Here is a 12,983-nt window from a genome sequence, read left to right as displayed (position 1 = left end):
CCCCCTCCTCGTCGCCTTCTTCTATCACAGTAAGGTGCGAGCTCTCAACCTCCACCTCCTCAACTTCAGAGCTACTCGCGCTCGAATTTTGCGAATCGTCCCACGAGCTAGAACTGGAGCTAGACCCCGAGCTGCACCCCGAGCCTGATTCACCTGCATGCAGAAGGAAAAAATGAATTCGATCGATCATGAAATCCACCCTTCCACCGCGATGCAAGTGAAAGGGTGGAACGGCAAGCAACAGAGCCACCGACCAAACCCCTTCGAAGAATTCGTTGATCTATGGCCAAGGCCCTCCACCGAGAGAAGGTTAACTTAACATAAAAACGCGAACACACTCGGGTCCAGCCCCGACGAGACCGGCGGAAACCTTGAGTCCGCCAAGCATAACTATGAATAAGCCGACGGGTAACTCAATGGTGCCGGTCATTCCATGAATCTGACGGGCTAAAACATGAAGAAGCCGAGCAGAGGCGAGAAAAATTTAACTTCTACATTGACCTTCCCCGGGCATCGCATGAATAACCCGGGGGGGAGGCCCAGTTTTCGTGTCTCTTTGCCGATTTAGATGGCAAAAATGGCAGAATCACCTCATAAACCCCCCATAAAGTAAGAGAAGGGCATTTAAAACCAAACGAAACCTCAGACGCACCTGATTCAGACATGACTTCGACGAACTTGATTGCTGGAAAAACACTAGCAAAAAGCAAAGTCTGGAATTTGACCTAAAATGCCGAGCATGCAAACGGGGAGCAAAAAGTTCCTAAATGAGGGATTTCATTCCTTTTTATAAGGGGTTTGCCCGGAATGCGAAACATTGCGTCGGCTGACACAGATCCCCTAGGCGCCGCAACCTACCCCTAGGCAATCATTACCCTGCCACGTCAGCGAGTGTTGTCCATGCGCGGCCTTTCGACTTTCCCCTCGGGATGACACCGCTCGAGCAACCAGCAGCGGACGAGGACCACTATCGCGCCGGCCAGCAGTAGCAGAACTCGAAGCTCCTTCCTCGGAACTCCGACTTGGGGGGCTCCTGTTCTGGACTGGGCCAAGACTTGGCCCAATCCACTTTCGGCCCATTTAGCCTTAGAGGCCCAGTCCACCCTAAGCCGCTGATCGACGATGCTCCCTGCTCGTCCCCTTCATGCTCGGCGTCACGCTCCCCGCGAACTGGCCGATGCTCGGCATGAGGGCTTCCCACGAGCACCTTCTCCGCCGAGGACCCTGCTCCGCACAGGGCTCCTTCATATCCAACCCTCCGAATAATACGGAGTCCACGTGGTCCCTAAAAGACCGTGTCTCCCATGAACTTCGGAGCGGTTAACTAGGACAGAGGGCACTCTCGCACCTCCGATATTTCCGCCTAGGAAACCTGGCAGTCTCCTAGTTGGGCTTGGAAGTCCAACCCAATTGCGAGATCATGGCCCAACGCTGGGGGCTATAAATACCCTCTTACACTAAAGGGTCAGGTATTCACTTCTTACTCACTTTAGCTTGTACTTGCGCTCCTTTGCTCGTCAACTCACTTTGGCATCGGAGTACCTTGCAGGTACACCCCCCTCCTCCTCCCTAGAAGATTCAGTCCGAGCAGCCAGCGACGATTCTTCTGATCAGGTACGATCAGTATACAAAGATTACATTTTTATATTTATTTTATTCTAAAAAATGCAGCTGTAATCCATTAGAATTGGATGGACTGAATTTCTTAATTTCTATACTATATTTTTAATTCATTCATCTTAATAATATTTTCTGATGCTTATATTTTGTTTTTTTTTCAAGGATATGATTATCAGAAAAAGTAATTATGTGATCATATGTTGTGTTCTTTCATTTTCTTAATTGTTACAATTTTATAGATACAATTTATCATTGAAAAAAAATATATTGTTGAGATTTTCTTTCATTATTAAATTGATTGTATGTTTTACTACTATTAATGTTGAGGTTTTTTATGTTATAATATTTGTAATAATTATCATTAAATATTGTTATCAGGTGTATATTATTATAATTTATTACATGATTATCTTGATGTATGAAGTTTGAAAATCAATATTGTTATATTATAATTACCAAATTAATGTATATGAAGACAAGTATTTCTCTACTTTACCTTAAAGGTTGTATTTAATTTTATCAAAAAGGTTGTAAAATTGAATTTCAACACTTTTTTTACAAAAGAATAAGCTTAACATATTTTATTGATTTGTAGAATTAAATATGAATAAGAATAATTTTTTTTGTAAATAAAACATGTGTTTGACCAATTAAATATGGGTCGGTTTTGAATGGATTAAAGTTATTTATTTTATGTTGTACTCCCTCCGGTCTCAAATATAAGCAAATCTACTATCTAGCAATCAAAACAATAGTCCTGCACAATTACATTAATGCCCTTCCTTTTTAACTAATTTTCTACTCAAGGGTTAGTTTGGTCATTTCATAAACCAACTATTTTTCTACACTTTCCACATATCCTCACCTTTTCCTTTTCTTCTTTTCATTCAAATTTCAAATTTCCCCCCACATTTCTTTTTCTTACACTTACTTTCTTACATTTCAACTTTCTTATTCATATTTATTTTCTTATTTTTCTTACACTACTCTTATTCTATCTCACTTCTCTCTCCACATTCATTTTTCATTTCATTTCTACTTACTTTTCTCTCTCTTTCTCTCTTGCATTTTTCTCTCCAATATTTTCACTTTTATTTTAATTTTTTCGCTCACAATTTTAATAAATTGAATTAACATAATTATTAAAAAAATTATTTTCAAATGTCAAAATGATTCATAATTATTAAAAAAATTATTTTCGCATGTCAAAATTTCTACTTTTCTCACGGATCACTATGAACAAAATACATATTTTGTTTTAGTTGACATTATACTTATTTGAGACACAAAATTCTTATTTTCAAATGTCAAAATTTTCTATTTTTCTCACGGGGCACTATCAATAAAATAATCATTTTATTTTAATTAATAATTATCTTTATTTGAGACACAAATTTTTTATTTTCAAATATTCAAATTAAATTTAAATTATTATTATTCATTTTATAATTAAATAACTCATTTCAAATTTAGATGTATATTTAAATAAAATCTATATCGTATTAAATAAATTTGTAACAGGACACGATCAGTTCAATTTACGCAAAAAAGTTTTTGATAAATATTGCTTTCAATATGCATTTGAATACAAATTTACCATACAAAATTATTTTAACCTATACAAACTCATGAATATCATTAATTTTTTATACAAATTATTTTTTCGCTCACAATTTTAATAAATTGAATTAACATAATTATTAAAAAAATTATTTTCAAATGTCAAAATTATTCATAATTATTAAAAAAGTTATTTTCACATGTCAAAATTTCTACTTTTCTCACGGATCACTATGAACAAAATACATATTTTGTTTTAGTTGACATTATACTTATTTGAGACACAAAATTCTTATTTTCAAATGTCAAAATTTTCTTACACTTACTTTCTTACATTTCAACTTTCTTATTCATATTTATTTTCTTATTTTTCTTACACTACTCTTATTCTATCTCACTTCTCTCTCCACATTTATTTTTCATTTCATTTCTACTTACTTTTATCTCTCCTTCTCTCTTGCATTTTTCTCTCCAATATTTTCACTTTTATTTTAATTTTTTCGCTCACAATTTTAATAAATTGAATTAACATAATTATTAAAAAAATTATTTTCAAATGTCAAAATAAATCATAATTATTAAAAAAATTATTTTCACATGTCAAAATTTCTACTTTTCTCACGGATCACTATGAACAAAATACAAATTTTGTTTTAGTTGACATTATACTTATTTGAGACACAAAATTCTTATTTTCAAATGTCAAAATTTTCTATTTTTCTCACGGGGCACTATCAATAAAATAATCATTTTATTTTAATTAATAATTATCTTTATTTGAGACACAAAATTTTTATTTTCAAATATTCAAATTAAATTTAAATTATTATTATTCATTTTATAATTAAATAACTCATTTCAAATTTAGATGTATATTTAAATAAAATCTATATCGTATTACATAAATTTGTAACAGGACACGATCAGTTCAATTTACGCAAATTTTTTTTGATAAATATTGCTTTCAATATGCATTTGAATACAAATTTACTATACAAAATTATTTTAACCTATACAAACTCATGAATATCATTAATTTTGTATACAAATTATTTTTTCGCTCACAATTTTAATAGATTGAATTAACATAATTATTAAAAAAATTATTTTCAAATGTCAAAATTATTCATAATTATTAAAAAGATTATTTTCACATGTCAAAATTTCTACTTTTCTCACGGATCACTATGAACAAAATACATATTTTGTTTTAGTTGACATTATACTTATTTGAGACACAAAATTCTTATTTTCAAATGTTAAAATTTTCTATTTTTCTCACGGGGCACTATCAATTAAATAACCATTTTATTTTAATTAACAATTCTTATTTGTAACGAAACACGATTAGTTAAATTCACACAAAAATTCTTTAGATAAAAATTGCTTTCAATATGCATTTGAATACAAATTAACTATACAAAATTATTTTAACCTATACAAACTCATGAATATCTAATTTTTTATATAATTATACTTATCATTCAATATTCAAATATCTAAACAAACTATATATATAATATCAAATAAATGTACCCGTGCGGCAGCACGGGTAGTTTACTAGTTTGCAAAAAAACTCACCCTTTAAGAATGATGTCTCTATTCATTTAATTCTTACTCTCTTTTTAATTTTACCCCTATTTATTGCTTTGAAAATTGTTACAAACATTTAAAATGCAAAAAATGGTAGGGGTATATTTGGAATAGTGACATTGAATGTAATAAATATAGATTTTTTTCTTATATTTAAGACCATAGAATTTTTTTTGTTGCTTATATTTGAGACCAGAGGGAGTATTTAATTAAATTTTAATAATTATCCTCTAATTAAAAACCAGACATTTGTCCAACTATACATTTAATTATTATTTTTTTACGGGTACTAGACATTTTTCTATATGATCAATTATTATTTTTTCAGAGGTACCAGACTTTTTTCTAAACATTCAATTATTATTTTTTCACGGATACCAGATATTTTTTTAAACATTCAATTATTATTTTTTACGGGTATCCGATTATTTTATATTAAAAAATATACATCTAAAACAAATGCATGTCCCAGAATCCAACCCGTGCAAAGGCGCGTGTTTGTTACTAGTTAAATATTACAATAAAATGAAAATAATTTCATACGAATTTCTCTTCCCGAAGCAGAACTAAACCTTATTCTCAAGAGCACTTTCACTCTTTTCTTAAACTCTTTCATAGCTCTAACCCTAAAATCGTTCTCTGCATTAACAACCACACAAGACGCAAAAATGGCCGCAACAGCATTGGTAGGAAGCGCTTTTCTCTCCGCGACAGTTGAAGATTTACTACTCAGACTCGCTTCATCAGAGTTCATCGATTACATCACAAGCAGCAAGTTGAATATCCTCAAACTCACCGTCTTCGAAACATCGCTTCTCACTCTCAATTCAGTTCTTCCCGATGCAGAGCGGAAGCAGTTCTTCAATCCCGCAGTCAAACAATGGATGGATGAATTGTACGACGCAATCTCAGATGCCGATGATTTGATCGATGAAATCGGTTACGATTTGATAAAATGCAAGGTGAAGTACACTCAACCTAAAGACGATCTCTCATTCAATAGTAGATTGCATTTGATGAATATAATGCTAGAACTTTTTGTTCATCGGATTCGTTTCATTGGCTTACAATCTGTAAGTGGTAGGGTTTCTTGTAGAATGCGTTCGAGTTCGGGGTCAAGTTCAGTGTTAAACGAATCTTTCATAGTTGGTAGGGAGGATGATAAAGAGAAATTGATGAATATGTTGTTGTCGGATACCGGTACAAATCTAGACGTGGTTGCTGTTTTAGGTGATGGAGGGGTTGGTAAAACTACACTTGCTGAACTAGTTTATAATGATAAAGAAGTTAATGAGCATTTTGATTTGAAAATGTGGATTCGTGTGTCGGAGAATTTTGATATTTTGAGGGTAACAAAAACTCTACTTGCATGTTCATCATCTTACCGGGAAAACGATCTTGATTATCGTCGACTTAAGTTAAAGCAGAAGTTGAAATGTAAAAGATTTTTATTTGTGTTGGATGACCTATGGAATGTTGGTTATAATGATTGGCATGAGTTGGTAGCTCCTTTGGTTAATGGAAAATTGGGAAGTAGGGTGATCGTCACAACGCGTCAAGAAAAAGTGGCAGAGGTTGTGCATACATTTCCAATTCATAAATTAGAACCTTTGTCAGACGAAAACTGTTGGTCTTTACTTTCCAAGCATGCATTTGGAAGTAAAGTTTATGGTGGCAGTGAATACCCAGATCTTGAAGCAATTGGTAGGAAAATTGCAAGAAAGTGTCTAGGATTGCCACTAGCTGCCAAAACACTTGGAGGTCTTTTGTCTTCAAGTGTAGATTTAAAGGACTGGATTTCAATTTTGATTAGCAACATATGGAAGATACCAGATAATAATATTCTTCCATCTTTGCTTTTGAGTTATCAATGTCTTCCCTCTTACTTGAAAAGATGTTTTGCCTATTGCTCAGTTTTTCCAAAGGGTTATTCCTTTGATAGAAAGCAATTGATCTTGTTGTGGATGGCAGAAGGCTTCCTTGAACATTCTGAGGGTGAAAAAGCACCGGAAGAAGTAGGTGATGACGACTTTGTTGAATTGTTATCAAGATCCTTCATTCAACAGTTGAATGATGACAGTGAGAGAAAAAAGTTTGTTCTGCACGACCTTCTCTATGATTTAGCTGAGGTTGTATCTGGGAAAAGTTGTTGCAAGCTTGAATGTGGGGGCATCATCTCAAAAAAGGTTCAACATTTGTCATATATTCAAGACGAGTATGACACTTTCAAGAAGTTTGAGATTTTCTACGATTTTAAAAGCCTGCGAAGCTTCTTGCCTATTTGCATTCGCCAGGGATCAAGTTTCTTATCTAGAAAGGTGGTTGATGATTTGCTACCCACACTAAGATGTTTGCGTGTGCTATCCTTATCACATCACGAAAACGTCACCGTGTTACCAGATTCAATTTATAAGTTGTTGCATTTGCGGTATCTCGATCTCTCCCATACGAATATCAAAAGCCTGCCTGAATCAATATGTGACTTGTATTATTTGCAAACCTTAAATTTATCATCATGCTCTTTACTCAATGAATTGCCGGTAGGTATCGGAAAGTTAATTAATTTACGCCACCTTGATATCAGTAACGCTCGCATTAAGAAGATGCCAATGCAAATTGTTCGATTGGAAAACCTTCAAACTCTATCTGCTTTCATAGTGGGCAAGCAACAAGTTGGGTTAAGTGTGAGAGAACTTGGGAAGTTTCCTAACATTCGGGGAAAACTTTACATCGGAAATCTGTGTAATGTCATCAATGCCAGTGAAGCATGTGATGCCAACTTGAAGAATAAAGAACTCATTGATGAGTTAGAGTTATGTTGGAAACAAGAAGAAGAACAGTTAGAGTTATTTTGGGAAGAAGAAGAAGAACGACCACATGATTCACAAACACAAACAGTTGTGCTTGATGGGTTGCAACCATCAATAAACTTGAAGAAATTGATCATTGGAATTTATCGCGGGACAAGCTTACCAAGTTGGTTGGGAGATTCTTCATTTTCTAACATGGTGTACTTGCACATATGTTATTGTGACTATTGTGTCACACTTCCATCATTAGGGCAACTACCTTCTCTCAAAGATCTAAGTATAGAAGGAATGTCGATATTGGAGACAATTGGTCCAGAATTCTATGGCATGTCAGGTGGAGGTTTTAATTCTTCATTCCAACCATTTCCATCCCTTGAGCATCTTAAATTTTCCTACATGTCTAATTGGAAGGAATGGCGTTCCTTCGGAGGCAGTAAGTTTCCGTTTCCTCGTCTTAAAACTCTGAAGTTAGATGATTGTCCTAAACTGAAGGGACATTTGCCTAGTAATCTTCCTTCCTTAGAGGAAATTACAATAATTCGGTGTGATGGTATGTTGTCTACACCATCTACTTTGCATTGGCTTTCCTCGGTTAAATCTTTAGAGGTGCGTTCTGGAGAAGCCACTGTAAGGTCGTTGTTTGAAAGTAATTCTGCAGAGTCCACTGAATGGTCGTTGTTTGAAAGTAATTCTCCATGTCTTCTGCAGCGTGTAAAAATACGGAACTTTAGTAGGATGATGTTGTCTCTACCTAAAATGTTTACGAGTTCCACTTCTCTTCAACACTTGGAACTCTATTCGATTCCATCTCTCTTATCATTTCCGGATGATGGTCTACCCACTTCTCTGCAGTCACTAAGTATTTCTAACTGTGAGAATTTAGCTTTCCTGCCTCCTGAAACGTGGAGCAAGTACACATCACTTGTGTCTTTGGATTTAGTGCAATCTTGTGATGCGCTTACCTCCTTCTCACTGAATGGTTTCCCTGTGCTCCATAGTCTTTACATTTCAGATTGTAAGAATCTGCAATGCTTTTTTGTTTCAGAAATTTATTCCCATTGCCCGTCGACCCTCCAATCACTTAATGTTTCCAACAGTGATGCATTTATGTCACGTCCTCAACGGATGGACACCCCCAACCATAATGCACTTATATCACTTCCTCTACGGATGGACACCCTCATTGCTCTTGAAAGCTTGTGGCTCACATTACCATCATTACCATGCTATGAAGGAGCTAGCCTCCCTCCCAACTTACGATCAATTTTCTTTGTATCATTGAGAACGAAAACGTTTGCCCCAGGATGGGGTCTCCAAAACCTTAGTGCTCTGTCTGATTTGGATATCAGAGGTGATGGTATTGTTAACACCTTGTTGAAGGAGCAGTTGCTGCCGGTTTCTCTCGTGTCTCTGTCAATACATAATTTCACTAAAAGGAAATCCTTACCAGGAAATGGACTTCAACACCTCTCCTCTCTCGAAAATCTTAGATTTAATAATTGTACAAAGCTTGGATCATTGCCAGAGAACATGTTTCCTTCCTATCTGAAATCATTGGAATTTTGGTATTGCCCAAAACTTAAGTCCTTGCCGGACAGGTTACCTTCCTCTCTAGAAATACTGGAGCTTGATGATTGTCGAAGACTTGGGTCATTGCCAAAAGACGGTCTCCCTTCTCTTAAGCGACTGATCATTAGTAATTGCCGTCTGTTAAAAGCAAAGTATGAAAATCAGAGAGGGGAACATTGGTCCAACATTGCTCACATCCCTGTCATAAAAATAGATAATAAATTGACAATATGAGCAATGGGAAGGGAAGGAAGAATTGCTATCATATTTCAGGTATGTTTTTCCTATATATATCCCTGCTAGTTAGTTACTGTCCAAGAGAAAATAGAAAATTTTCAATTATAGCATGTTGTTCGGTTTCATATAGCACGCCATGTGTATTTATGTGACTTGATATTCCTTGTCAATTCAATTTTTCCTGTTTTTAAATATTCCTTGCTGTAACTATTATTTCAGAATCACTTGCTGTAATTTGGTTTAGATTTTTGACTTTGCTATAATTCTCTCTGGAACAAAAATTAAAATAAAACTTTGACTTCTCTATTCATTTGTCATCTTTATAGATTCTAAGGTCCTGTACTAGTTGCTACATTTCTCCCAAATTGATCGATAAAACTATGTCCAGGCTGAAATTAGGTAGAGACACAACTTTTGAGTGTGAGAAGTGAGAACTGTATGGTGAAATTTAATTTACCATAATACGTAACATACGCTGGTGGGACTGGTTTCAGTCCAATTTTGTGTAACACCTTATCATGGTGAAATTCATACTACTACTTCTTAGTTTGCTAATACTCATGTTGGTTTTGACTAAGAAACACTTGAAAAGTTGTGTAAAACCTTTTTAGGATTGTATAATATTTGTTTTCTTAATGTCAATATATCACTTATGATACTGAAAAATATAGTTGAAAAACAATTCTGATGGTCTATAATTTCAATGTTTTACAAGATTTTGAGTAGTTTATTATTCTGAAGCCACCTATCTTTTGAATTTTTATGATTGCAGACAACAGTTAAGGCCTAGGAAAGGATGTTTTACGGTAGAAGATGGATCAGTTTGACCAAACGGAGTAGAATACAAAGTTGAAAAATATGAATGCAACAAAACTAGTGCATGAATCTGACTGACAGGAGTAAAGTTCAAGGATCTGTTTTGATTCTTATGTTGTTATTGATATGAAATATAATGTCTTTAATTGTAATGATCATCAACATTAGACCTTTTTCCTGTTTTTATGGACAAGCAAGGACCATTTAATAATGATTTATTCAGTAGTAAAATGAGAGAGAAATTTGTTAGGGGTTTGGTTTGATAATTTGATATTAGTTATATACAAATTCAATAAATTAATGACATTATCAAGTTTTTATTTTATTTTTATAAAACAATAACTAATACAGATAAAATAACTAATAATATCAGATTTTGAAAAAAGACAATAAATAAATGGCAAGAGAAATGAACAATACATATGGGACCGAATTGGAAAGAATGGATACAGTGTGAAAGTGGTGAATTTGTTTTTCCTCCTCTTAGAACTTTGTTGTCAATCGAGTTTCCTAAATTAAGGGGACATTTGCCTAACCATCTTTCTTCAATAGATGAAATTATCATAAGTGATTGTGATAGTACTATGTATTTGCATTTATTGAATAGTTGTTTTGCATTTAACTCCTTTCCATTGGATGGTTTCCTTGTGCTCCAAGCTCTTTTTGTTGATGGCTGTAGAAATCTAGAATTCATTTTTATTTCAAAAAGGTATTTAAATGTGACACACTAAGATCATTGAGTTAACAGATGGACACCTTGATCTCTCTTGAACATCTGACTCTTGTTTCTCTTCCGGGACTAAATTTACAATTTTGTGAAGGAGTTTGCCTACCACCTAAATTACGAAGTATTCTTATTCAATCTAAATTCGGAATAATAATAATTTTTCTTCCTAATATATCTTTCATTGATTTCAAAAATATTTAATGTATAGTTGATCAATTAAATATAAAAAAATATACTTAAACTCGTTTTTTTTTGTAAACTAAAAAATTAATATAAACTATTTTTTTTCTTGACGAAAGCAAACTTAACTTCTTTCATTCAATAAAATTGTTGCAATACAATGTGGTAAATAATTAATAAAACTACGTCGAGACCAAGAATTGGCCGCCTTTGTTAAACAATGGACAACCATATTCGCTTGACGCTTAAGACCATCTCCAATGGTAGTTTCTTCTATTGAGTTCTCCACATGTACCATTAATTTAATAATTAAATATTTAAAAAATTTACCATGTTATAGTAGAGTTGCATTGCAATGCAACAACTAAAAGATTGTAGTACCCAATCAAATCAAGTTATGAGGTAAAGTTGTGGGAACCATATCAGATTTTTATTAAAGTTAAAATTAAATAAATTCTTTTAATATGATGTGGCTTAGTGGGTCCCATAAAGAACGCAGATGTAAGTTGCACCATTGGAGATGCTCACAAACTCTACCTCGAAGTTTGGAGAATCGAGTAACAATAGCTTAATAAAACGAATAATAAAACTAAAATCCGAGCCTTCAATCATGTTGGAATGGGTTGTTTGCACAACTTGTTGCGAGTCACTCTCGAACACAATCCGATCAAGATGAAGAGCTAAGGCTCCTTGGATAGCTTCTTTCAATGCCAAAGCCTCCGCTTCAAGAATGGAGAAAGAACCAAAATCCCAAGCAACACCCGCATTAACAAAATTTCCAAAACTATCCCGGATACACCAACCTCTATTAGTAGTTCCTTGATTGCGGTTAAAACCCGCGTCGACGTTGCACTTGAACCAACCAGAAGGAGGCGAAATCCAATGATGATTGATAGGGGGCAGCCTCGTTAACTTGAGAATTTTGAGCCAAAAACCATTCTTGCCACTTATGAAAGGCTAACCACCAAAGCCTAGACGCCTCCTCCTTCTCATTGTTCCAAATGAAGTCATTTCTATTCTGCCATAACATCTCAATCATACACGCAAACAGCCCGGCCACCTTCCTATCCACCTTACTACACACATACAAAATAAGGGATTTAATATCATTATGGCGGTGAAGAAGAGGTGCAACAATATCAAACAAACCTGCAGCCCTCCAACAAGAGTTAGTTTCCGAACACACAAAAAATATATGCCGATCATCCTCCTCCGTTAAGCCACAAAAATGACAATTTGTAGGACAAGGAACTTGACGTTGACTTAGACGGGCCCGGAAAGGCAAACAACCCTTACAAATCCGCCAAAGAAGATGTTTTACTCGAGGGGGAGCGAGAATATACCATAAATCGTTCCAATCTTCCACACCATTCTCCGGGTTATGAGACTTCTTACTATTCTTCCAAACACGGTAACCTGAACGAACGCTATATTGACCATTTGTTTCTTCCTTCCACACCAATCTATCTTCAGTAACATCCTCCACCAACGGAACATGAATTATATCTTCCGCTCCTACATAATTAGACAAATCTCGGATCAACCTCATATTCCACTGTTTAGTGTTAGGTGTCGCTACCGCGAAAATTTACAGAGTCGCCACTAACATATTTATCCTGAAAAGGAATGGAATGCCAGCAAACCACAAAACAAAACAACGGTCTCACGACCAGAGAAAAAGGGTAAGGGAGTCGGTTACGCGAGGGGAAGGTATTAGCACCCCTCGCGCCCATCGTACTCGATGGTATCCACGCTAGTGTCTAAATCTATGGGTGTGTAAGCAAACTACGCTAATCTGGACTAAAATGAATGCAAAATGTAGGGAAAAGAAAGGATTGTGCTCGCACGGGCCCTACCCCGCTGCCTACGTA

The 12,983-nt window shown here is 34.9% G+C and overlaps 2 protein-coding genes across 2 annotated transcripts; one reads left to right on the top strand and one right to left on the bottom strand.

The window, feature by feature from the left end:
- The first annotated feature begins 5,336 nt into the window (after nt 1-5,336).
- Nucleotides 5,337-10,454, top strand: LOC131593201 (putative disease resistance RPP13-like protein 1). Its single transcript, XM_058865479.1, has 2 exons — nt 5,337-9,425; nt 10,162-10,454. Exon 1 carries the CDS (start codon nt 5,442-5,444, stop codon nt 9,384-9,386), a length of 3,945 nt encoding a protein of 1,314 aa, XP_058721462.1. The 5' UTR covers nt 5,337-5,441; the 3' UTR covers nt 9,387-9,425; nt 10,162-10,454.
- Nucleotides 10,455-11,941: 1,487 nt separating this feature from the next.
- On the bottom strand, nt 11,942-12,661 carry LOC131659652 (uncharacterized). Its single transcript, XM_058928810.1, has one exon. The coding sequence runs from the start codon at nt 12,659-12,661 to the stop codon at nt 11,942-11,944; it is 720 nt and encodes a 239-aa protein (XP_058784793.1).
- Nucleotides 12,662-12,983: the final 322 nt, after the last annotated feature.

This window comes from Vicia villosa, linkage group LG3 (assembly GCF_029867415.1).
Source record: "Vicia villosa cultivar HV-30 ecotype Madison, WI linkage group LG3, Vvil1.0, whole genome shotgun sequence".
NCBI lineage: Eukaryota > Viridiplantae > Streptophyta > Magnoliopsida > Fabales > Fabaceae > Vicia > Vicia villosa.
The sequence above is the reverse complement of the archived record's forward strand: the minus strand, read 5'-3'. Positions and strand labels throughout refer to the sequence as shown.